At 41.2% G+C, this 27,022-nt stretch overlaps 1 protein-coding gene across 1 annotated transcript in view; it reads right to left on the bottom strand.

Moving 5' to 3' along the window:
- Positions 1 to 26,996, bottom strand: part of LOC126210665 (WD repeat-containing protein 36) — a 96,195-nt gene extending 69,199 nt beyond the window's left edge. Inside the window, exons 1-2 of the mRNA XM_049939995.1 lie at positions 26,845 to 26,996; positions 580 to 861 (exon numbers count right to left, since the gene is read on the bottom strand). Coding sequence (XP_049795952.1) covers positions 580 to 858 — 279 coding nt within the window. The 5' untranslated portion in view covers positions 859 to 861; positions 26,845 to 26,996. The remainder of the gene's footprint in view (positions 1 to 579; positions 862 to 26,844) is intronic.
- Between the last annotated feature and the right edge of the window lie 26 nt (positions 26,997 to 27,022).

Raw genomic sequence — 27,022 nt, 5'->3', positions numbered from 1 at the left:
AAGAAATTACAGTGACTGATGGTCACAGTGTACGTTGGTACTTTTGCCCCACAAAAAATATTCAAACTTTTTAAATGCCCATATTACCACTAAACTTTCCAATTCTGATACAGAGTAAAAGACCTTTCTGCTTCCAATAATGTGCAACTAGCAAAACAATGGTTAAAATGCCATGTTTCACACTAAGCTACCCACAAATTGAAGTAAACAGCACTAGCACATGAAGAAACAACATGACACTTCGTAAATGATTAATCGGTACACATTATTTCAATGAACCAAAGTTCCTTGGCAACTAGTCCATGATATCCTCATGCATCCTTGAACCAGTAGCTGAGTATTTCCCTTCTTCCTTCCCAAACAATGGAGGCGGCGCCAAGCGTAATTAGGCCAGCAATGTCCCTTTCTGTTTGCAACATTCATTAGCCACCTTAAGATGGCCTAAGAAGTCAAATGCTAGTTTGTGAGCAAATACATGCAGTTTTGCAGAACATTAGGAAATGTTTTGCTTTTTAATATTAAATCAATAAGTCCATAAAGGCGTGAACATAAACTGGAGCCAATATCCAGTTTTCCTACCTGTGAGCCGGCCGCAGTGTAGACGTGGTAGGTGTCGGCCGCAAGGCAGGATATGTCCTCTGCGTGCTGCGGGCTGGTGCTGAGCAGGGCAAGGTGCGACAGCCCGTACGTGTGGAACGCCTTCCCGATACACGTCACGACCAGGTGCTCCTTGCGGGAGCGTATGTACCTCAGCGCGTGTGGCACGTGGTTGCTGACCAGCCCCAGGGCACGGGCAGGAGCGAAGATCCGGCTGCCTGCCCTGCGCGTCTGTGTCACTGTTGCAGTAGTGGATACCATTTCCTGAAAACGGGTCATTATGTAGAGTATATAGCACAGAGGTGGTTTATCCGTGTGGCACACGGCCCCACACTATAAGGAACCCTGCAGTCACACTGTCCATACTTTTCTAGGGAGCATTAATGATCAGAAATTTTGAACTGAAACAAATAACTCAATTTAGGGTTATATTTGAACACTTGTAAAGTATTTTTAAAGCACCAGCAACATTTTTAATGCACCAGCAATAATCTCTCATCAACCTTGTGGTGTCACCGCCAGACACCACACTTGCTAGGTGGTAGCTTAAATCGGCCGCGGTCCATTAGTACATGTCGGACCCGCGTGTCGCCACTGTCAGGATCGCAGACCGAGCGCCACCACCCGGCAGGTCTCGAGAGACGTACTAGCACTCGCCCCAGTTGTACGGACGACATTGCTAGCGACTACACGTACGAAGCCTTTCTCTCATTTGCCAAGAGACAGTTAGAATAGCCTTCAGCTAAGTTAATGGCTACGACCTAGCAAGGCGCCATTAACCATTTGTAACGTTGCATGTACCTCAAGATAGAGTCTCACTTGTATCATCCAGAATGCTGTATACCAAAGGACAATATAAAAGTTAAGTGTTCTAGTAGCTACGTTCTTTTCTTTATCACATTCATTACGAATCCTGTTCCAGACTTAACGCCAGACGGCGTGAGTTGACGCGTGCCCTTTCAGCTACTTCACTGTGGACTGGCTGCCTTAACAGTCCACTACATACCTGAAACCGTATATATCTTTGAACCTTTGAAGAATATACACTGCTGGGGAAAACAATTAGTACATCAAAAAATTAGTACAACAGAAATGATGATGTCAATTCTGATCTGATGATGGCATATGCCACCAGGAAGACAGTAGATGTACAGATAATGATTTTAACATCATCCGCCAATAGATAGTGTAGCGGCATAGCAACCAGAGCATCTGTGTCTACCCTTTAACAGGGAATGCTCAGAGCAGAATAGTCTGTGTGGTGCAAACATGTGAAGCAAGCAGGCAATCATTCCATGGAGATGCACTTGTGTTTCCTACAGTCAACAGTGAGTTTGAAGGGGTCAAACTGTGGCCTTCTGAGTAGGATGGTCATTCTGTAGAACTGCCACACAAGTTGGACATGCTGCATCAGTTGTGACATCAGTGGTCACATGAACATCCTCACACCTGTAGAGAAGGTTCTGGACTTCCACGTAACATAGATGCCTCCCTGGATCATCATACTGTAAAGGTGGCTGTGGCAGATTGTACAGCTATCATAGCACAGATAAGAGGTCTCGTTAGCCCAGACACGTCAACACGAACTGTTGCGCACACCACAGCATCGACGTGCACAGCTCGACTGGTACTGTCAGAGGATCCCTTGTAAAACAGAATCGTATGCTGTGGTCTTCAGAAATGACAGCAGATTCTGCCTGCACGCAAGAGATAGTCATTTGCACATACGATGTAGACTTGGTGAGCACTGTCTCACAGAGTGCATTCGTCCAAGAGAGACTTAAGGTCTGGGGCGCGATAAGCTACAACCCCCATTCACCTTTGCTGTTTCTGGAAGGAACACTAACAGTGCTCAATACACGTAAAATGTTTGTTAGACCTGTTCTTTTGCCATTCTTGCAACACGAAGGTGATGTGCTGTTCTAATAGGAACACACTGTCTGTGAAACTCAATGTGCTCTGTAAGATGTGCAGCAAATTCCCTGGCCAACCCGATCTCTGGAATTGTCTCTAATCGAGCACATGTGGGATGTGATGGGACGAAAAGTGACTCGCCTACCGACAATCATTACAGAAGCATGTGTACAGGTCTAGCAGGTGTGGAATAACATATAGTAGGACAATACTTGCTAATCTGTGCAATTGACTGGATGCCAGAGTTCAGTGCCTACATTGCCATCCATGAAGGCTGCACCTCTTACTAATATGCGAGTTCAGCATGGATCAATATTAGTCATAATTGCACTTCTTTAAGGGACTTTGATATATGATATGGCAGCAAAAGAGTTTTTTGTTACACGATATGTTCACCTATGGTTGCTATGCATTATTACATATATACTCCATGAGATTGGTTTCTTCAGATTGTCAACAAAGCTTGCCTGCAAATCATTTTTATTTGTTTTTATAACCTGGTACCTATTGATGTAGGTCACTAAGGCTGCAGTTACAGTGGGACCAACATCAGTGGATTTCACCAATGACTGACTGTGGCCACAGATCACCGATCTTTTCAAATCAGTGCGCCAGCACATGAGCAATCTCACGAGAAGTCCACACACAGTATCAGATTTTTTAATTTTTTATATTTATGACATGTAAAGTTCAGAACCCAGATATGAAAATTCCACAGATGTTCAATGCAACTCTCAATAAAATCAACTTTGAATTTTTCTGAGCATCTTTAATATCCCAAAGTCAGATCTATTTTTTGACAGGCAGCTTGACTGTGAGGTAAAATTGGTCATCCACCATAAAGGGGACCTGGGTTTGATTCTGGCTGATGGAGGATGAAATACTTGAAGATAGGGGTGGGAAATCAGTAGCACTTGAGACGTAACTGATGATTTGAATCCCGTTTCAGTCACTATTTTTTTCATCTTTCTTTCATTCAGTTCAAGTACCTAAGTCATTTAAATATAAAATACCTCAAATATATTTTAATTAACATGCACACTGATAAACCAAAATGTTATGACCACTGCCCACCACAAAACTGGATACTGCCTGGGGGCACTGCAGGCACATGACGCAGTAACAAAAATACACTACTGGCCCTTAAAATTGCTACACCACGAAGATGAGGTGTTACAGACACGAAATTTAACCGACAGGAAGAAGATGCTGTGATATGCAAATAATTAGCTTTTCAGAGCATTCACACAAGGTTGGCACCGGTAGTAACACCTACAACGTGCTGAAATGAGAAAAGTTTCCAAGCGATTTCTCATACACAAACAGCAGTTGACTGGCGTTGCCTGGTGAAACGTTGTTGTGATGCATTGTGTAAGGAGGAGAAATGCGTACCATCACGTTTCTGACTTTGATAAAGGTCGGATTGTAGCCTATCGCGATTTCGGTTTATCGTATCGCGACATTGCTGCTCGCGATGGTCGAGATCCAATGACTGTTAGCAGAATATGGAATTGGTGGGTTCAGGAGGGTAATACGGAATGCCGTGCTGGATCCCAACAGCCTTGTATCACTAGCAGTCGAGATGAGAGGCATCTTATCCGCACGGCTGTAACGGATGGTGCAGCCAAGTCTAAATCCCTGAGTCAACAGATGGGGACGTTTGCAAGACAACAACCATCTGCACAAACAGTTCGACGATGTTTGCAGCAGCATGGACTATCAGCTCGGAGGCCATGGCTGTGGTTACCCTTGATGCTGCATCACAGACAGGAGTGCCTGCGATGGTGTAGCCAACGACGAACCTGGGTGCACAAATGGCTAAACTTCATTTTTTCGGATGAATCCAGGTTCTGTTTACAGCATCATGATGGTCGCATCCGATTTTGGCGACATCGCGGTGAACGCACATTGAATCGTGTATTCATCATTGCCATGCTGGCATATCACCCAGCGTGATGATACGGGGTGCAATTGGTTACACGTCTCGGTCACCTCTTATTCGCATTGACGGCACTTTGAACAGTGGATGTTACATTTCAGATGTGTTACGACCCGTGGCTCCACCCTTCATTCGATCCCTGCAAAACCCTACATTTCTGCAGGATAATGCACGACTGCGTGTTGCAGGTCCTGAATGGGCCTTTCTGGACACAGAAAATGTTCGACTGCTGCCCTGGCCAGCACATTCTCCAGATCTCTCACCAACTGAAAACGTCTGGTCAATGGTGGCCGAGCAACTGGCTCGTCACAATACGCCAGTCACTACTCTTGACGAACTGTGGTGTCGTGTTGAAGCTGCATGGGCAGCTGTACCTGTACACGCCATCCAAGCTCTGTTTGACTCAATGCCCAGGTGTATCAAGGCCGTTATTAGGGCCAGAGGTGGTTGTTCTGGGTACGGATTTCTCAGGATCTGTGCACCCAAATTGCGTAAAATGTAATCACATGTCAGTTCTAGTACAATATATTTGTCCAATGAATACCTGTTTAACACCTGCATTTCTTCTTGGTGTAGCAATTTTAATGGCCAGTAGTGTATGTAAGCAGAGCAGAAACGGGCAGGGAATCACCCTAGTGAAGATATGGATTGCAAATGGAGAAGTCCACTTAGATAAGCAACTTTGGCAAAGGGCAGATAATTATTATGCAGACACTGTGAACAAGAATTTCGAAAATGGAGAAACTGTTTGAATGTTCATGTGCTACTGTCATGAGCATCTATGGAAAGAGATAGAGGGACAGTGAAACTACCACCAGGTTGGAGGTCCACGACTCATCACAGAACATGGAGTACAGGGGCTTGTCAGTGCTGTAAAGTAGGGTAAATGGCAATCTGTGGCAGCTCTGCCGAATGAGTGAACTGCTGGCAGACGCACAAGTGTTTCAGAGCACACCGTTCATCGTACATGGTTTAACATTGAGCCCCACAGCAAGCTACCCCCATATGTTCACATTTTAACATTGTCAATAAAAACTGCAGTGGGCTGGGGACAATCAAGATTCGAGCATCAATCAATGGAAACATGTTGGCTCTTTGGGCGAATAACATTTTTGCTACACTAGGTTGATGGTCGTCTCCATAAATGCCATCATCGAGGTGAACAGTGGCTTAAAACACGCCGATCACCATGGACGCAGGCTGGTGGGAGCAGTATTATGCTATGGGAGACATTCTATTGCACTTGCATGGGACCTGTGATGGTAAATTGAAGACACGCTGACAGCTGCGAGCCACCGGCATTCCTTTGTGCTTGATGTCTTCCCTGAAGGCAATGTCATCTTTCAGCAGTATAATGTCTGTCTCTTAGAGCCAGAACTCTGCTGCAGTGGTTTGAGGAGCATTATAGCGAATTCGTGTTTATGTCTTAGTGACCAAATTCACCTGATGTAACTCCTATGGGACCCATCTAGGTCACTATCATTTGCCATCATTGCATATGTAAGTTAGCAATTTGTTATTTACGCAAATTACATGACATGAGCGTAGACACTGTTCTAGGGCCAGATATAGCTCATTCACATATGTTCGCCATTCTTTTAATAGTGAAAAACTGACGAAAGATCAGGTGCACTGTGACAAAGCTGTCAGCCAATGTTTTCAGGTGGAACCTGGCAATGGTGTCTGGCAATTGTTTCGGTGCTACTGTGACTGCAGCCAAAGTGAAACAGTCAGGCAAGCAACATATTTCCCAAGTCTGAAAACTACTACTTTGAATTAAGATTAGTGACAATCCAGATAACTCTCAGATTTTTTGTAATACAGTATGTTTGACCACCACATTTCGACATGCACCTACAAAGTTATCATACAATCCTTTAATATTTAACCCTTTCTCATATGCCTGTGGCCAACCGAATGATGCAACATCTGGTTTCCAGCTTTCGCTGAAGCACGATCCATGTTGTTTTACTGTGTAACATGGTCCTACAGAGGGAAACGTGAAAGTCATTGCAACCTGTAGGTCTAAACTTCAGAATTTCCCAATAAACTTTACTTTTTCACTTAAGCTGTAATAAGTTATAATAAACTACTCTGTATCCAGCTATGCATTGCTGTGGCTCAGTCTGGTAAATGAAAAATTGCTAGTATGTATGGGAAGCGGATATGCATCATGGTCTCCTTCTCCCCTGTCACTGTCCACCTCTTCCTCCTTTCCCCTCTCTGTGTCCATCACCATCTCCCTTCCCTCCCCCCTCTCATATTCTCCTCCGTCTCTCTATGTCTCCTGACCCCTCTCTCTGTCCATCTAATCCCTTCCCCTCTCTCTGTCCATTTCCCCCCACCTCTCCATCCATTTCCTCCTCCCCCTTTTCTCTGACCTTGATCCTTATTTACTGTTACTGCAAATTCAGATTCTATCGTAGCATTCTAATCTTAAGCAAATAAGCTATAAATACAACTTTCTTGTTTGCTGACAATGCTCCACTATTACATATTTTATACATATTTATATACTACATAATTAAAAATATGTAGCCTATATGTGTCCAAATGTTTATTACAGAGTGGTGAAAAAGTTAATCGATTGAGTACTTTTTGAGTTTTTTGTTAACAATTCTCTCTTAAATATTAGTTACACGTTATATACATTAAAAATATACAGCCTATGTCCATCCAAATGTTCATTAGAGTATAGCGCAAAATTTTTAGCAACTTTGTCAATGACCATAGAATGAAGGCTTCTCAATAACGTTTCGAGATTTTTGGTAACAATATTTCCCCTTTATATACTAAATATTTAATTATACAGGGTGGAGAAAAATTGTGTCATGAAATTTTAATCCTGGATAGCTGATGCCAGTCGGAACAAAAATTACTAATGTCGTGTAGGTTGACAACAAACCATTTTTAAACTACGGAAACTTGGTGCCACGCACTCCGACTGGCTACGGGATTGCCCTGTTGCTGGATGCTCTGGACAACGCGTGACCGCAAATGCTTTGCTCCATGCGCATTACCGTATGCTAGTCCATAAACAAAAACCATATCTCATTGTTCTTCAAACGAATACTGTGCCGCCATGCTTACTGTATGATTAAATCGCAAGTGACGTGTGTGGTCCAAAGCGTAGCTAACGTGTGATTGCCTACGACGTGAGGTGGAGACAAACAGCAAGAACTATTTGACACATGTTCATATTGGATTGGGGCAGTGACGGGGTGAGGGATGTTTGTATGTATGAACCAACAACCATAGCACTGTCTGTCAACCAACGAATGGCAACAGGGCAATCCCCTATATATTACTTGAATTAAAATATATAGCCTACATCCTCCGGAATGCTCATTAGATTATCATACACAAAAATTTGGAGTAAATTGGTAAAGAACTTTTCAATAGTTTTGGTAATGATGATTCCCCTTTATATATTACACGTATATTTATATGTTGCACATATTCACAAATTAGGTATATAGAAACACACATATTTGAATGCAGTGTTATGTCAAAATTTCCTGTCAATCAACCAACTTCTTTTAGAGTTTTGTGAGCACAAACATAATACGCAGGCTGAATTCTTTTATTTTGAGACAGACTACACAAGTCAGCATATGCAGTGGCAGGTAACTGTCAGTTTTGCTTGTTTGTAATATCAAGTGATTGTAAAAGCCTGGGACAGTGTGATAAATGGATTGATGCTGAATATTGCAAAGACTCACGTGGTACATTTCAAAACTGAACACTCAAGATATATAGTATTAAAATACAGCATAACACTACCTAAGGAAGAAGTTGACACGTCAAAATTCTTGGACTGAACATGGACAAGACTTAAGCTGGAGTACACATGCCAAATTCCTGTCAAATAAACAAGTTCCGCATTAGCGATGCACATACTAGCATCGATACCACTCGACCAACTAGGAATCAAACTGTCACCACTCACCTCCCCTAGATCTCAGGCACATGTCTTACATCATATGTCACATCCACATCATCACCACCACCACCAACAACAACAACAACAACAACAGTTTGCGAGACCATATGATATGTGGCACAGGGTATCTTGTACTACCACTAGTCAGTCCCTTTCCTGCTTCGTTCTCAAATGGAACGAGGGTTAAAAACAGTTACCTATGTGCTTGTGTACGGCTCCTAATAACTCTTACATTGTCTTTGTGGACCTTACATGAGATGTAAGTTGGAGTCAGCAGGACTGTTCTACAGTCAGTACAAATACTGGCTCTCTAATGATTCTCAATAGTGTGTTTGCAAAAAGAACATCTCCGTTCCTCCTGGGATTTCCATTTGAGTTCACGGAGCTTTTCCACATTATTCATATGCTGACTGAACATACTAAACTGCTTTGATGACTTACTTTAATCTGTCCTGGCTGGGATCCCAAATATTTAAGCAGTATTCAAGAATGGGTGCACAAATTTTCTGAATGAGGTCTCCTTTATAGATGATAAGTACTGTCCTAGAATTCTCCCAACAAACCAAAGTCAACCATTTGCCTCCCCTATAACAGAACTTACATGCTCTGTCCATTTAGTATCACTTTGCCACATTAAGCCTAGGTATTTAGTCTATGTTATTGTCTCCGGCAGCACACAATTAACCCATTATTGCCATGTGCCATGAATTTATATCATATCAAAGAGACCTTAATAAATGAAAGGTTAACTGTTCTTGAGGGCGAGCGATTGTAGGTGCAGGTTCTACAGGAAGCTACCGGCACCTCTGATATGTGGTGCCATTTCCACAGCGTTTAGAGTAACTCTAGTGTCATTTTGTGTTCACATCTTTGTTCACTACACACGGATGAAAAGTTAATGGCCATTGTTTGGAGAATTACAGTTAGAGAGAGAAGTCCAGTCCTGGATATTATTTGTTTGTTTTATATTATTTGTGATGTAGATTACTGGTGACGTAATAAGCTAGCTGCATATGCAAATGAATTTGAAAAGTATCGTTTGAATGTAAAATGTTTGTGCACTTTTGTGCGCATATGTGAGTGACGAAAACAAGTGAAATGAAAGCAAGTATCTCCACTGATTTGTATCACCAGATTACTTCAGTGACCAACTATGTTTATTATTTACATACAAGCATGCAGCAACATCCACTACAAAACATGTTCCAATATGCCGTGCATAAAAAGGGGATTTTTTTCGAGTCTCATCTCTCGGTTTCTATTGGTGATAGAAAGGTAGGATAGCCCTTGGGCTAGGGAGCATTTGTATACCCAACAGAAATGATTGTTTTATAGTAGTTATACCACATTACTGGGTCAAAGTTATAATGTCACACATCCTCCAGCTAATGCAAATAACAAATCTGTTAGTTCTGTTGGCTTTAGCTGTCGTCAATGGTGTACTTTAAGGGGCTTTAATGGGCTTATGGAGGCACAACTTACAAGGGAACCTCCCCATCATGCCCCTCTCAGATTTAGTTATAAATTGGCACAGTGGATAGACCTTGAAAAACTGAACACAGATCAATCGAGAAAACAGGAAGAAGTTGTGTGGAACTACGAAAAAAATAAGCAAAATATACAAACTGAGTAGTCCATGCGCATGATAGGCAACATCATGGAGAGTCTGAGCTCAGGAGCACCGTGGTCCCGTGGTTAGCGTGAGCAGTTGCGTTTCGAGAGGTCCTTGGTTCAAGTCTCCCCTCGAGTGAAAAGTTTTTTTTTTCTTTATTTTCGCAAAGTTATGATCTGTACGTTCGTTCATTGACGTCTCTGTTCACTGTAATAAGTTTTGTGTCTGTGTTTTGCGACCGCACCGCAAAACCGTGCGATTAGTAGACGAAAGGACGTGCCTCTCCAATGGGAACCGAAAACATTTGATCACACGTTCATAGGTCAACCGATTCCTCCACAGGAAAATACGTCTGATATATTCTATACGATACTGGTGACGGTATGTGCGTCACATGACAGGAATATGTTGTCGACCCACCTAACTTGTACACTTGGCGAATGGGTAAAATGATTCTTCTACCTTGCCCGATTTAGGTTTTCCTGTGGATGTGATGATCACTCCCAAAAAAGTGATGAAAACATAAGAGTTTGTCACATAAACTGCAACAAATGAATGCAACAGTTTCACAGTCACACAGTTTTCCCTGTGCGCTGTCAAAACATACGTTTTTAACGTTTTCAAATTTTTCCGTGTGTAGACTGTCAAATCCTGCATATGTCCAAGCAAATCTGAACATGTCCAGGAATTTTGGAGAGCAAAGTTGATTATGTGTAAGTGCCTGAACTTTGATAATTATCTGAAAATAAAAGTTTAAACTTTTCACTCGAGGGAAGAGTTGAACCAAGGACTTCTTGTTCCACAGCTGCTCACGCTAACCACAGGACCACGGCGCTCCTGAGCTCACACCTTCTTCCTTGATGTTGCCTATCTTGAGCATGGACACTCAGTTTGTATATTTTGCTAATTTTTTTCATAGTTCCACACAACTTCTTCTTGTTTTCTCGATTGATCTGTGTTCAGTTTTTCAAGGCCTATCCACTGTGCCAACTTATAACTAAATCTGAGGGGGGTGCCTTGGTAGTTCATGGGCAATTCCTGAGAAAAGCTGAAACACATGGTTTCTGCATACCAAAAATAAGCCATGGATTCAAAGATGGCTATGTACAGCAAATGGCTGTAATATTGACGATGTACAGGGTTAGTCAAAATTATATTAACATTGATATATCTAAAAACAAAGATGATGTGACTTACCAAACGAAAGTGCTGGCACGTCGATAGACACACAAACAAACACAAACATACACACAAAATTCAAGCTTTCGCAACAAACTGTTGCCTCATCAGGAAAGAGGGAAGGAGAGGGAAAGACGAAAGGATGTGGGTTTTGGACATAACACATAGAGAGCAGAAATAATTTATTGAAATGTATTGTAACATGTACTGTATTGTATTTTTAGTTGTTGCACAGTTGATCATTGTAATAGCTTCAATATCTTCTGTTTGTAGTAGACACAATGGCTGAACGATTGACACTGGAGCAAGCCTTATGGAAATGTATGGTTCCCCAACTCTTGTCCGTGTAAAGAATAGACAGCAATTTGTATGTGAGCCACCAAGCCGTTTAACAGTGTACTGCATCTACAAGAAGTTTGTGGATACAGGTTCGGTAGCTAACAACTATCGAGGCAATGCAGGATCCCCAAGATCAGACACATGTGAACAAAATATTGCTCTTGCGCAGGAAGCCGTGTTGCAGAGTCCTTCGAAATGAAGTTTAGCATGCACTTCAGAAACAAGAATTCCTCAAGAAATAGTGTAACACACATCGAAATACAACCTTGGGATGAGACCATACCACATCCAAGTTGTCCAAGCTTTAACATTGGTGCAGAAACATAAGCAGGTGGAGTACTATCAGGTTTTAGCCAAAATGAAGAATATGTAGCAAGATATTCTGAATGTAATGACATTCAGCAATGCAGCCACTTTTCACACAAGTAGTTTTGTGAACCGATATAACACGATTTTCTGGGCCACGAGTCACTAGGAAGCATGAATGTGACTCTCCTAAATTGAATGTTTGGTGACCATTGCTGGAGTAATTTGACTCCACTTTTTTGATACACGAAAAGTAATTTCTGACATCTACTTAAAAATGTTGCAGCAGTACACCATCAATGAACACCACTAGAAATCCGCCATGCAGGGTATTTCCAACAAGATGACGCTCCACTGCATGGGCCTGTACTGTTAGAGAGAGAGAGAGAGAGAGAGAGAGAGAGAGAGAGAGAATGTGTGGGGGCAGTGGGAGGGTGGGGAGGGGGGAGGTTGGAACTTATAGGCACTAAACAGAGAGGTTATCAGTCCTCTTACACTCATTAAAACAAACGAATGTGGATAAAAATCTCATGCACTCCAATTGACCACACAGTCATTATCTCACATGCACTAAAACAACGGAAAAAGAGTAAAAGTAGCTACATATGGGATTAAAACACAAGTGAAATGTCAAAGGAGCTAAAAGAAAGGAACATGGAAATGTAACTGGCTGACCAATTACAAAAACATGGGTGAGCCATTAACCCTATTAACACATTAAAGCCCTCTCCCTAAAATGTCAGGAAAAATACTGGACAATTTACAAAACTTTAAAACTCAAACTACATTCGTTGGAACATTAAAGGGCAGATCTGTCAAAATGCACTGCGGTCTACTGGTCGGAAAACAAAACACAGTCAAATAAAATGTGATGCATAGTACCTGTGCTACACATTGGAGGGAGCAAGAAACTAGGCATCGTAGCGCAGTGGCCTATGCAGAAACGATTAAGGAGGACCTGTCCCATGACACAGCTTGGTGGAAGCACGCCACAGCTGCGTTGTGGGCTATACAAGACGGAGCTTACTGTCTGCCACTTCCAGCCACTTATCATTCCATTGACAGATGACTCTGTACCTCAGGACAGAGGTGATTGCATGCAGAGGGAAGGCATACTGAAATAGCTTAGGGTCGCTACATGCCTCCTCGGCTGCTACATCTGCCCTTTCGTTCCCCGCAATACCCATGGGCTCTGGCACCCAGCACAAGGACACCTCCTTCCCCAGCCATTGTAGCTAGAGGAAGGCACCCTGGGTAACCTAAACTACTTTATCAACTTGGTACAAGCATTGCACAGGAGACTGAAGGGCACTGAAGGAGTCAGAACAACGAAAAATTTATCATGTGTGGCACATCTCATCTGCTCCAGAGTCCTTGAGATTGCAGATAGTTCGGAATCAAATACAGTGAACTTAGGAGGAAAGCAGGTCCTGAGGAAACAGTATGGGGGAACAACAGAGCAACGAATGGAGTACCCCTGTTTTGACCCATCCAGGAAGACAGCTACATAGTTGTGGTGTTCATTTAAAATGCCAGAAAATATAACAGTAAAAACAAAAGCAAGAGGGCAATCTCTCTTGTACTGCACTAAATCCAAAATTACTCTGGGCTTCTGAAGTAACCAGGATGGCAGTTGGTTAAAACCATGGCTTTGATCCTGTACATGCCCCACACCAAGGGACTCCAGCACACATTTTGCACGGATCCTAAACGATCTCGTTGCCTGTGGATGATTCATAAAAAGGCATTCTGTAGCTGGGCGAGCAACTGGTGTGCTGGGGAAGTGGGAATAGTGAGGAGCAGACACGGTTAGCACACCACATGAGGAGCTGCCGCCGTACGGTAAGTGGCGATACACCTGCCTTGGCACAAACACTGAGTTTGGGGCTGGTCCTGTAAGCACCTCATAATTTTCAGGTATGAGTGCCTCGGTGATCCATACACTGCGCACTCATAGTCCAGGTGCAATCAAACAAAAGCCCTATACAACTGGAGCAGATGAGCCCCACTGCTCACTTCCCAAGACACTTCAAAATGTTTAATGCCTTCTGGGACCGTGCTTGTCAGGCCTTCAGGTGTGGCAACCACGATAGCTCGGTGTCAAATATGAGGCCCAAAAACTGTGCAAAGTCTTTAAAAGGGAGGACAGTGTTCCACATATTCAAGTCAGGTAAACTAAAAATACAATGAGAATGTTAAAATGAACACAAACACACTTTTCTGCAGAAAATGTAAGAGCAGTCCTTGCACAGCCAACTCCTCCAGCCTCTGCAAAGTAAGTTGGAACTGACTAGTTGCTGTTGCAATACTGGAGGAAGAACAGAAAACTGCAAAATTGTCCACAAATAAGGAGCACTTATAGGACTCCTTACAGTAGATGTGATACTCTTTATGGCTATGGCAACGAGGGTAACATTTAAAACTCTGCTCTCACTAACACCATTCTCCTACCCAAAACTATTCGACAGTATGTCACCAACTCGGTACCGAAAAAAGCGCTTTGATAAAAAGGACCGAATAAACATGGAGAGATGTACACGGAAGTGCCATTGGTGGACTGCCCTAGAACAAGGCGTCTCCAAGTAGTATTGCATGCCTTATTGACATCACAAAATACACCTAAACAATGCTGTTTGCATAAAAAAAAAACCTGCTGAATAGTTGTGTCTAGCAAAGTCAGGTTGTCAACAGTGGAGCAAAATCTCCTGAATCCATACTGAGAGCAAATTAGGAGCTGCCTGGTCTCTAATATCTAACCCACATGACAGTTAACCATTCACTCCAAGGTCTTTCCTATACAGCTCGTTAAGGCAACACTCCAGTAACTACTTGGATGTGTGCAGTCGTTTCCTGTTTTGAGGAGATGTATCAGAATTGAGTTGGGAAAGTTGCCAATCTGTCATATAAGATTAAAACATTCCAGGAAAATTTCCTTTGATGCTGACAAATTTTGAAGCATGCGGCTTTGGATTTGGTCATGCCCAAGTGCAGTATCACGAGCTGCAGACAGTTCCGAATCCAGCTCCCACATGGAGAATGGGCAGTTATGGGACTCTGAATTGTTAGATATCTGAGGTCCAACTCACCCCTTTCCATGTTGGCACAGTAACGATGGAATGCTGGATCCTGGCTGGCAGTGGCAGCAGTTAGCTCAAAATGCTCTGCATTGTTTGTGCTATGTCTCCAGGAGTTGAGCCAACAACGCTGCTATAGGTAACCGACCACCTTTGCTGTAAATCCTTCTGATGGCTTCCTATGCTGCAGTAGAACAGGTGGCATGGTTGACGGAGTCCAGGAACATTTACCATGACCTTTTCTTGCTGTCCTTGATGATGCCTCGAGTAGCCTTTTCCCTCGCTAATTGAAACGCTGTGAGGTTTTCCGCTGTTAAGTCGGCTCTTAAACCATTGCAGAGCTGTGTGACTGACCTGAAGGACTGCACGGCACTCATCATTCCACCAAAGGAAAAAGGGTGTACTTTTCTTCTTCCTCTTCTTCTTCAGTAGCACTACAGCCACTGGTGAGCCTTGGCTCCTTCAACGATTTTCCTCGACATTTCTCAGCTGTCTGTCACTCTTTTCCACCCTCGGACTCCCGTAATGGTGAGATCCACTATTATATTGTCAATTCATCTTCTTCTAGGTCTCCCTCTTTACCTAGCTGAATGGATCGCACCCTTCATCATTTTGTTTGGAATTCTATCCTCTGCCATTCTCTCCACATGTCCTAGCTATTGTATTCACTGTGATTTCACAAATTTTACGATGTGCCTACCTCATATTAATAATTGTAATTTGGCACTGTAGTGTATTCTCCAGCATTCTCCCTCCCTTTTCTGCTTGAATGTTCTTAGTGCATTTGTATCACGTTCTGTCATTGTCCGTACCTCTGACCACACACGATAACCATGCGCACTAGCGAGTTATACTTCAGTAGCTTTGTTTGTCTTGTAACAAGGCTATTTATGAAAAGCTGCACATTTGCAAAGTAAGCCCTGTTTCCTGCTTGTATTCTTTCTCTTATAGCCTTTACAATACTGTTATCATTTGTTCATAGAGCTCCCAAGAAGCTAAGAGAGGACACTCCCTTGAAGAACTTCCCACTGATGTTTAGGTCTTCTTCTGGCCTCATATTGTGACATTACCATATATTTTGTTTTGTTTTGTTTTGTTTTCATTTACTATGAGGCCAATTTTTAATGCTTCTGTTTCCACTGTCCGATTTGTTTCTTGGAGTGCACTGATATTTATTCCTACTACAGCAATGTCGTCAGCGAATGCACATATCTGGACAGTTTTCATAAATATGGTGCCTCTTTTGTTGATTTTATTTACTATACTATTCAGGGCTATACTGAATATGGCAGTGGAGAGATTATCACCTCAGTTCAAGCCTTTATTAAAGTCAAACCTTTCACTTGTTCTGCTACAGACCTTTACTTTTGCTCTTGTATCTGTCATTGTCATTCTGATTATTTTCTTGGTTTAGCATATATGCCAACTTCTTTCAATATTCTATATGGCTTATGCTGTCAAAGGTTTGTTTGAAGTCAATGAATAGGAAATGCAGATGTATATCATATTCATAGAACTTTTCCATCATTTGTCTTATCACAAATATTTGATCAGTTGTTCCTCTGTCTGGTCGAAGGCCACACTGATAATCCCCCAGTATGTCTTCTGTGCACTTCCTTTCGTTTGATATACTTGTGAAGATCTTTCAAGTTATGCTTAGGAGTGTAATACCTCTATAGTTTTTGCATGCTGTTCTATCCCCTTTTTTATAAGTGGGGATTATTATTCCAGTTTTACAATTATCTGGCCTAGTTTCCATCTCCCATCTATCCGATATTGATGTGAGCAGTTCATTTATTACAGCCTTTCCACTAGTTTTTATTAATTCAGGGATTATGCTCTCTTCCCCAGGGGCTCAATTGTTTTTTGTCTTGTGGACAGCCTGGGAGACGTCTTGTAGTGTTGGCTTTCTTGCCTCATTGGCATCATTGTCTACTTCCAGTTCCATTCTTTCCTCCTGTGCAGCTGTCTCTTCGTCTTCTAGGTTGGTATTTAGTGTACCTTTGAAATACTCTGCACATCTTCCCAGTATCTATTCTTCCTCCCTTATCATTTTCCTATCTTTACTGGAGCATGCCATTATTTCTGGCTGGGATCTGCTCTTTATTTTGCTAAAAGCGCTACAGAACTTTCTTATTTCACTCTGTTCCTTTAACTCTTGTAGTTCAAATTTTTTCTCAGTCCACTTTCTTTTCTTTCTCTTGCACAGTCTGTTAGCTCTTCTCCTTAATTCTTTATACTGTTCCACATTATTTCTAGTTTCTCTCTGTAGCACCTTTATTCTTGCCCTGTTCTTGTCCTCTTTCATTTGTTAATGGCAATTTCTCTCGCAAGACTAATTTTATCACAAAGTGGTCTAAGTCACAGTTTGGTCCTCTGCCGCCCCATACATCTGTAACTGAGATGGAGTGGCGTGCAATTTCTAACATGGTCAATCTGATTGACTACTCCATTTGACTCCAGACTTCCAAGTACTCAGATTGATCCTTTTATATGGGAAGTAGGTACTTTTAATAATCACATTATTCCTTGCTGCAAAGTGGCATAGTAAGTCTCCATTCTCATCGCTTTCTTCGTGTAGTGAATATTTTCCAGAAAGTCCATATTGATGTTCATGCCTCCCTATTTTTGCATTAAAATTTCCTATTACTAGCATTAGGTCATACTTAGGTATTGCACAGCATACTTTTTCCAAGTCTTCATAGAACTGTTCTTTTATTCTATTCTCTTCTTCCTCTGTTGTTGCATAGGCGTGTACTGTTGGTACATTCCTAAATTTACCTCTTAGCTTGAGTCTGCACATCCTTTTATTTACAGGTTCAAATTCTACTCCTCTCTTGTTATTATAAACCCTACTTTCCGAATTGGCCTGTTCTTTCTTCTGGTCCACTATATACCAATGAGTACACAGGTTTATCTATCGGCTCATTTCCTTGCCATCCTATTTCCTGTAGCCCTAAGACATCATACTTAAATTTTAAAATTGCATTGGCTATTTCTTCCATTTTTCCAGGCTGAAGCATTGTCCTCACATTCCAAGATGCTACTGCCAGATCCTTCATCCCTTTCCTTTGCCAGGGTCATGATACATGTTTTCCATCCAGTTTCTGAGGCTTCTGTTGAATTTCCGTAATTCTCTCTCTCTCTCTCTCTCTCTCTCTCTCTCTCTCTCTCTCTCTACAGTATGAGGTTATTCAGTCCATGCCCAACCCCCAGTCAGGAGGACCAGAATTTATAATAGGTTTACTCCTCTTGGGAAGCTGGCTTCACTATGCCTCTAGAGCCCTCCCTGCCCTATGTTGTGGGACACACTTCGTCTGGCTCCTCAGTCAAGACCAATCCGGCTTGGGTGACCCTGCCACAGCTACACTATTGCTGGCACAACTCTCAACATCAATGAAGCATGCAAACTCTCCCACCTGGCACTGAAGGTGCCTACTATTAGGCGGTGTCCTCTGGAAGGGCAAAGCGGGGTACAGTTAGAGACTATCTCATGCGACATTCCTAGATCAACGGATTGGTTGTAATGGACTACTGTGTTGGCCTCCACAATCTCTGATTTAATACCGTGTGATTTCTGGTTATGGAGCTTGCTTACAGTACGGAAGTTCGTGACACCAATGACCTAAAGGACCATACTTGGGATGTGATATCATCCATTCCAAGTGAAATGTGTGTACAGGCTTTAAATGCTGCTGTTAATCACTGGTTTTTACATGCTGAATGTGATGGCGAACAGGTTGAATTCACAGGTGTTTAGCACTTTCAGCACATCATTTACCACATTCGATGTATTTTCTCTATGGAGGTATATGAAGTTAATAAACTGTTTCCGCCATTTGAGTGTTAACACAATTTTGACTAACCCTGTTTTTCTACGATCGCAATGTCAAACAATTGTGAAAATTTTCTTGATATCTTCATCTACTGCTGAGCTACAAAGATTCAAAGTTACCTACTTGTATATGTAAAATATGGAGTGAGGTGAAAACGTAGTTTATAAAGTGACCTAGCATGGAGAAGCGTCCTATGAAGTGTCTTCATTATCATCACAATGGATCTGGGAGCTTCATGTTGTTGTTGTTGTTGTTGTTGTTGTACTGAAGCACATGCAAAATTTTTGTACACACAAAATCCAGTCTCAGGTGTAAACTTAAACAGTTTTGTATTATTTCAATTTCACATAAGTAAACTATCAAAAATTTACTGACCCCTCAAGTTCTTTTCACATAAATGACATGCCCTGCTAAAGCAGGGAAAAGAAAAATGCTTTTTTGGAGTAAAAGAAAAAAAAAAAAAGATGAATATGCTGCTATTTGTTGAAAGCATTGGGCATTTCTGCGACTTCCGCTAAAATAGCATTTGTTGGCATGGAACAAATAGCTCCTAAGCAAGTCCTGATGCAGCTAAACTGATTTTTTTTCCTTCTTTTTTTTTTTTGAAACTCATTCTGTGTTGTCAGTCGATTTTAGGTCTTATTTGACCCCTAGACTGAAACAGAGGATGATGGACTAAAGGCCAAAATACTAAATGTCTTTTTCCAAAGCTGCTTCACAGAGGAAGACCGCACTGTAGTTCCTTCTCTAGATTGTCGCACAGATGATAAAATGGTAGATATCGAAATAGCTGAGAGAGGGATAGAAAAATAATTAAAATCGCTTAAAGGAGGAAAGGCCGCTGGACCTGATGGGATACCAGTTTGATTTTACACAGAGTACGTGAAAGAACTTGCCCCCCTTCTTGCAGCGGTGTACCGTAGGTCTCTAGAAGAGCAAAGCATTTCAAAAGATTGGAAAAGGGCACAAGTCATCCCCGTTTTCAAGAAGGGACATCGAACAGATGTGTGGAACTATAGACCTATACCTGTAACATCGATCAGTTGTAGAATTTTGGAACACATATTATGTTCGGGTATAATGACTTTTCTGCAGGAATCAGCATGGTTTTCGAAAAAGACAATCATGTGAAAACCACCTCGGGCTATTCATCCATGAGACTCAGAGGACCATAGACACGGGTTCCCAGGTAGATGTCATGTTTCTTGACTTCCGCAAGGCGTTTTATACAGTTCCCCATAGACGTTCAATGAACAAAGTAAGAGCATAAGGGCTATCAGACCAATTGTGTGATTGGATTGAAGAGTTCCTAGATAACAGAACGCAGCATGTCATCCTCAATGGAGAGAAGTCTTCTGAAGTAAGAGTGATTTCAGGTGAGCCGCAGGGGAGTGTCGTAGGACCGTTACTTTTCACAGTATATATAAATGACCTTGTGGATAACATCAGAAGTTCACTGAGGCTTTTTGCAGATGATGCTGTAATAAATCGAGAGGTTGTAACAATGGAAAATTGTACTGAAATGCTGGAGGATATGCAACGAATTGACGCATGGTGCAGGGAATGGTGACAGAATCTCAATGTAGACAAGTTTAATGGGCTGTGAATACATAGAAAGAAAGATCCCATATCATTTAGCTATAATATAGCAAGTCAGCAAGTGGAAGCAGTTAGTTCCATAAATTATCTGGGAGTAGGCATTAGGAGAGATTTAAAATGGAATGGCCATATAAAATTAATCGTTGGTAAAGCAGATGTCAGACTGAGATTCATTGGAAGAATCCTAAGGAAATGCAATCCGAAAACAAAGGATGTAGGTTACAGTACACTTGTTCACCCACTGCTTGAATACTGCTCACCGGTGTGGGATCTGCACCAGATAGGGTTGATAGAAGAGATAGAGAAGATCCAAAGGAGAGCAGAGCACTTTGTTACAGGATCATTTAGTAATCGTGAAAGCATAGCGGAGATGATATATAAACTACAGTGAAAGACTCTGCAAGAGAGACGCTCAGTAGCTCGGCACGGGCTTTTGTTGAAGTTTCGAGAACATGCCTTCACCGAGGAGTCAAGCAGTATATTGCTTGTCTCGTATGTATATCTCGCGTAGAGACCATGAGGAAAAAATCAGAGATTAGAGCCCACCCAGAGGCATACCGACAATCTTTCTTTCCACGAACAATATGAGACTGGTATAGAAGGGAGAACTGATAGAGGTACTCAAGGTACCCTCCGCCACACCACGTCAGGTGGCTTGCAAAGTATGGATGTCGATGTAGAAGAAATCTAGCTGAAATCCTAAATAACCCAAACAAACATCTACAAGTGAGCAGAGTTGTGAAACCTGGAACGAAAACAAAAAGCATCATACAAGATACCGACTTGAAAGGTAAAATGCTGCATAGCAGTGATTGTATATCATCATAACACTTCCGGGCTAAGTTGCCGTGGTCGATCTGTAGAACTTCTTCTCCCTGACATTTCGTTCTCAACCACGGGGAACATCTTCCGAGGTGAGTCAACGACTGATGAAGACGCCGGCCGTGAAAGCCTACGTGGAATGAGTGATTGTATAGTTTGCGTAAGTGGTGTGAATGATGTGGGAAGTAATGAAAGTGATATCTGCATTGAAGCTCTGAAGAATTTTCTTGAAGAAAATAAGCAGAAAAACATGATTGTCCCTACTGTCCCGCATCGGCACAATCTGACCTATAACTCATGCATAAACAAGGAAATTAGAAGAACACATATTGGAATTAAGGCACTACGTTCAAACTATAGAAACTGTTCAATTCTAGACATAGGAAAGATGGATGGAGGTCAGCACACAAACCACGGGGTTGGGGATTGAGTTGATTTGGTGGAGGAGACCAAACAGCGAGGTCATTGGTCTCTTCAGATTAGGGAAAGAAGTCGGCCGTGCCCTTTCAAGGGAACCATCCCGGCATTTACCTGAAGCGATTTAGAGAAATCACGGAAAACCTAAATCAGATGGCCGGATGAGGGATTGAACCATCGTCCTCTCGAATGCGAGTCCAGTGCGACAAACCACGGATTGCACTTGATTATGCTCTAAACATTATTTGTGTGAAAAATTAAATCAAATAATGAAAGAAAGGATCGAACTGAAAAGTCTTATATACAAAAACAGTTCATTCAAAAGTGAAAGTAGTTCTACAGAAACTTCTTCACTATGCATATGTGAAGCCAAAGTACTTGACATCATCATAAATGAGAGTAAATTCAAAATAATATCACAAAATGTCCAATATATTACCAATAAAATTGAAAAAATGGCAAATTTCTAAGTGTTAATAGCTCTCATAATTATTTTGTGAATGAACTAGGGTGCAAAACTAAAGAAATGTGTAGCATTAATTCAAGTAATTATAAAACTCTCAGTATGTATTGTAGGAAACAATATAAATGTGGTGGCATTGGTATTTATATCAAAAATAATGTCTAGCGCAAAAAAATAGACTAGGAAGATAAATTTGGATGTGAGATGGTTTTTGAAATAGCTGCAATAAGAATACAGCTCAGAAATAGCAGTTTAATAATAGCTAGCCTCTACAGATCCCCTAACAGTAATATAGAAGAATTCTTTTGTCATTTAGACGAACTTGTTGATAAACTCTTCTCATAAAAAATAGACTATACTAGTAGGCGGTGTGAACATTGACTCCTCAACTAATAGTATAAATTATCTTAGATACAGTGATATGTTACAGTCCTATAATTACACCCATGTGAATTCGACACCAAAAAGAATAACATGTGACTCTCAAACATGTATTGACCATGTTATTACAAACTTAAGCAAGGAAGACCCTGCAGATAGAATTGTTGAGAGCCACATTTCAGATCACAATGCATTAGTCCTAGTGCTTCATACAGACAAAGAAACAGTATGTCATAGGACCTATTTACCTATACTGAAGAGCTAACAAAAATGGTACACCTGCCTAATATCGTGTAGGGCCCCTGTGAGCACACAGAAGTGCTGTAACATGATGCGGCATGCACTTGACTAATGTCTGAAGTAGTGCTGGAGGGAAGTGACACCATGAATCCTACAGGGCCGTCCATAAATTCGTAAGAGTATGAGGGGGTGGAGATCTCTTCTGAACAGCATGTTGCAAGGCATCTTAGATATGCTCAATAATGCTCATGTCTGGGGAGTTTGGTGGCCAGCAGAAGTGTTTAAACCCAGAAGAGTGTTCCTGGAGCCAGTCTATAGCAATTCTGGATGTGTGGGTTGTCACATTGTCCTGTTGGAATTGCCCAAGTCTGTCGGAATGCACAATGGACGTGAATGGATGCAGGTGATCAGACAGGTTGCTTACGTAAGTGTCACCTGACAGAGTCATATCTAGATGTATCAGGGGTCCCATAACACTCCAACAGTACACACCCCACACCATTTCAGAGCCTCCACCACCTTGAACAGTCCCCTGCTGACATGCAGGGTCCATGGTTGTCTCCAGACCCATACATGTTTATCTGCTCGATACAAATTGGAACGAACTTTGTCTGACAAGGCAACATGTTTCCAGTTGGCAACAGTCCAATGTTGGTGCTGAAGGGCTAGGCGAGGCATAAAGCTTTATGTCGTGCAGTCATCAAAGAGACAAGAGTGGGCCTTAGACTCCTAAAGCCCATATCAATGATGTTTCATTGAATGGTTTACACACTGACACTTGTTGATGGCCCAGCACCGAAATGTGCAGCAATTTGTGAAACAGTTGAACTTCTGTCACACTGAACAATTCTCTTCAGTTGTCATTGGTCCCATTCTTGCAGAATATTTTTCCGGCCACAGCGGTGTTGGAGATTTGATGTTTTACCGAATTCCTGACATTCATGGTATATTTGTGAAATGGACAGGAAAAATCCACATTTTGGCGCTACCTCGGAGATGCTGTGTCCCATCGCTCATGCGCTGACTATAACACCAAATTTCAAACTCACTTAAATCTTGATAACATGCCAACCACAATGCCGCAATCTGCCTGTTCACATATCTCTGTATTTGAATACACATGTCTGTACCAGTTTCTTTAGTGCTTCAATGTACAAAAGAAAGCTAGACTATCATACGTTAAAGGAAACCCTGGCCTACATAAACTGGCATCAGGTAGGCCTATATGAAACAGAAGATATTAACGAAAAGTGGGACAAATTTTATATAACATAAAGCCATTGTCTTAATAAAGTGTGCCCGGTGGTAAAAAAAAAAAAAAAAAAAAAAAAAAACTAAGGAAAACTGACAGTTTCAAGAATCTTAAACTTGCCCCCTGTGTTTTAAAATTAAAGGAAGATATGAAGGACTACACATTCTTTTTAGAGACACCAAACTGCAGTACTTCTAATTTAAATGCAAACCCTGTACAGACATTAAAGGCACAAATGTATGCAGAACAGAGGCAAAAAATGGTTCAAATGGCTCTAAGCACTATGGGACTTAATACCTGATGTCATCAGTCCCCTAGACTTAGAACTACTTAAACCTAACTAACCTAAGGACATCACACACATCTATGCCCGAGGCAGGATTCGAACCTGCGACCATAGCAGCCGTGTGGTTCCAGACTGAAGTAGGGCCTACCTAGAATCGCTCGACCACAGTGGTGAGCAGTGAGGCAATCCAGCAATGTTAGCAAAACAGCATGGAGTATAATAAACAAGGAAAGCTGGGGTAGCGACACTGCAGTGTGCAATAACATAATAAGAAGAGGCAATGAAAAATTTCTGAGTGACCCAAAGGAAGTATGTGAGAGATTCATAGACCAATTTAGTAATACGCATAGGGACAATGTGACTGACCCACCACACCACAAATGATAAATAACTCATTCTTCCTGAGGTATGTTAGAGAAATGGCAATCCTGAAAACCATTCGCAACTTAAAAGAAAATACATTGAGAGGCTGGGATGACATCTGAGCCAAATTTCTGAGAGATTGCAGTAATGAATTAATAGAGCCACAACAACATTTAATAAATGGCTCTTCCCTTCAGGGGTCATTTCCTGACTTGTTAAAAGTCTGTGAAATATGACCGGCGAATAAAAAGGGAATAAGTAGAGATATACAAAATAATGGGCCTATTTCATTAACATCAGAACTTAGTAGGTTGTTGGAAAGGCTACTCCTTGATCAACTTGAATCATTTTTTCTGCAAGTACATTAAAAAGCTCCCAGGAAGGGCAGGTCTACAATAACAGCTGTAGCTACATTTTTTTAAAAATGGTATTGGATGAACTTGATGATGAAAACAAAGTTATTGGCACCTAATTAGACCTATCCAAGGCCTCTGACTCTGTCAATCATTCCATTCTTCTATATAAATTAGAAATTTATGGAGCCAGAGGTGTGGCATTAGATTTGTTAAGATCTACCTTGCTGACAAGAGACAGTGTGTTAAGCTGTACCATACAAATGGGGGACATACACAAACAGTAAAATCATCTTATAAGATTGTTAACTGTTGAGTCCCCCAAGGAAGCACCATTGGTCCTTTTTTGTTTATTGTATAGTACATCAATTATATATCAATTACACAAAATTCAAACCTTGTAAATTACACCAACAATACCTCCTTCACAAGCTGGGGCTCTACAAATCAGTTGGCAGTGCAAAATAATACAGAGAACATTAGCCTCATTATAGAATATCTCACCAAAAACAAACTGGCACTAAATAAGGACAAGACAATTCTGATGGAGTTTCTGTTAAATTTTAAATCAAGACAAGTGGATACTCAGCCAGAGTTATCAGTTGAAACAATTGATAAACATAAAATCCTGGGTATTATAGTATATGAACATCTTACAAGGAAGGAGCAAATCAGCTATATGTGTAAAAACATCTCCTGTACACCTACCCAGTAAAACGTGTTTCTAGCATAATAGCACCACCTGTCTTGAGACAAATCTATTTTGGAATCGTACATTCCTACCTACTAAATGGTATTGAGATTTAGGGTGGGGCACCAATGGTATAGTTGGATAGGGCTTTCAAAGCCCAGAAAAGATCAATTAGGATAATATCTATATTAGTAAATGTCAGTCCTGTAGAGAATAGTTCATTACATATAATCTGCTAGTTCAGTGTATTCACTGTATGTTCCCAGGACTATACTGCTTATAAAAGAAAATATGGAGCATAATATCATCAATTGTAAAATCCATGATTATAATACAAGAACAAGAGAGGATTACCACATACAATTTAGCAATAAACAAGCAATAGATTGTATGGCTCTGAGCACTATGCGACTTAACTTCTAAGGTCATCAGTCGCCACAACAGATTGTAGTACATTTTCTGCCAGAAGACATTTTTGTAACTGACTTCCAAATAATAGAAAACTGTTAAACGGAAACATATTTAAGACAAAATTAAAGCAACTTATAATTGCTAAATGCATATACACATTCAAAGATTTTTAATGTTATTGTGTAAAATTTGTCTTTATTTCTAAACTCTTATTAATTTTCATATGTTTATAAACAAACTATGTCCACGACTGTAAAAGTTATTATGGAGAAATAAACCATTTATACATTTATCATTCACAGAAATTCAGTTTGGCTCTTCACTAGGAAAATATGGTTATTTCATCTGGTGTGTTAGTCCCTTGGGAACCATCGCATGGCAAAGTTAACAAAAGTCGCCTTAAGGGCAAACTGTAAGCCTTTAGACGCCACTAGGGGACTGAACTCATTACTGCCTCGTTACTTCAAGGCTGGTAACAGAAATTAATAAAGCGCACCGTGAGGTTATGACTGTTATCGGAGTGGTTTTTATTTGGTCATATCAATCGCAAGAATACCTGGCAGCTGTTAGTTGTATACGATAGTACAAGAAACAAACACAGCACGCTAAATTACAGATCTGGGATGATGTATGTGTCCAAATGTGAAACGAGCTCTAGTTTTCTTGGTACTGGAAGCAAATGCACGAAGAATGACAGAGGTCGGTGGATATACTACACATGTGAAGTTATTTGCATTACGCCTGCAGCAAAAATGTGACAAGGCATGATATTTACGACTGACAACCGAATTAAATAGTTTACAAATCTTTTCTTCCAAAAATCTTACCAGGTTTATCGTGCTTCTTTTACCTCTGCTCTTTCATCTGGGATTCATTCTGTTGCATTTTCTCTACGAATAATAACTTAACGCGTTCACAACATTTACAACAGCACCATAAACAAAAAGCACGTGTTGAAACAGCAGAAAATAAACGCAAAATACATCGTATCTTTGGTACAGTGCA

Source organism: Schistocerca nitens, chromosome 10 (genome assembly GCF_023898315.1).
Source record: "Schistocerca nitens isolate TAMUIC-IGC-003100 chromosome 10, iqSchNite1.1, whole genome shotgun sequence".
NCBI classification, from domain to species: Eukaryota; Metazoa; Arthropoda; class Insecta; order Orthoptera; family Acrididae; genus Schistocerca; species Schistocerca nitens.
The sequence above is the reverse complement of the archived record's forward strand: the minus strand, read 5'-3'. Positions and strand labels throughout refer to the sequence as shown.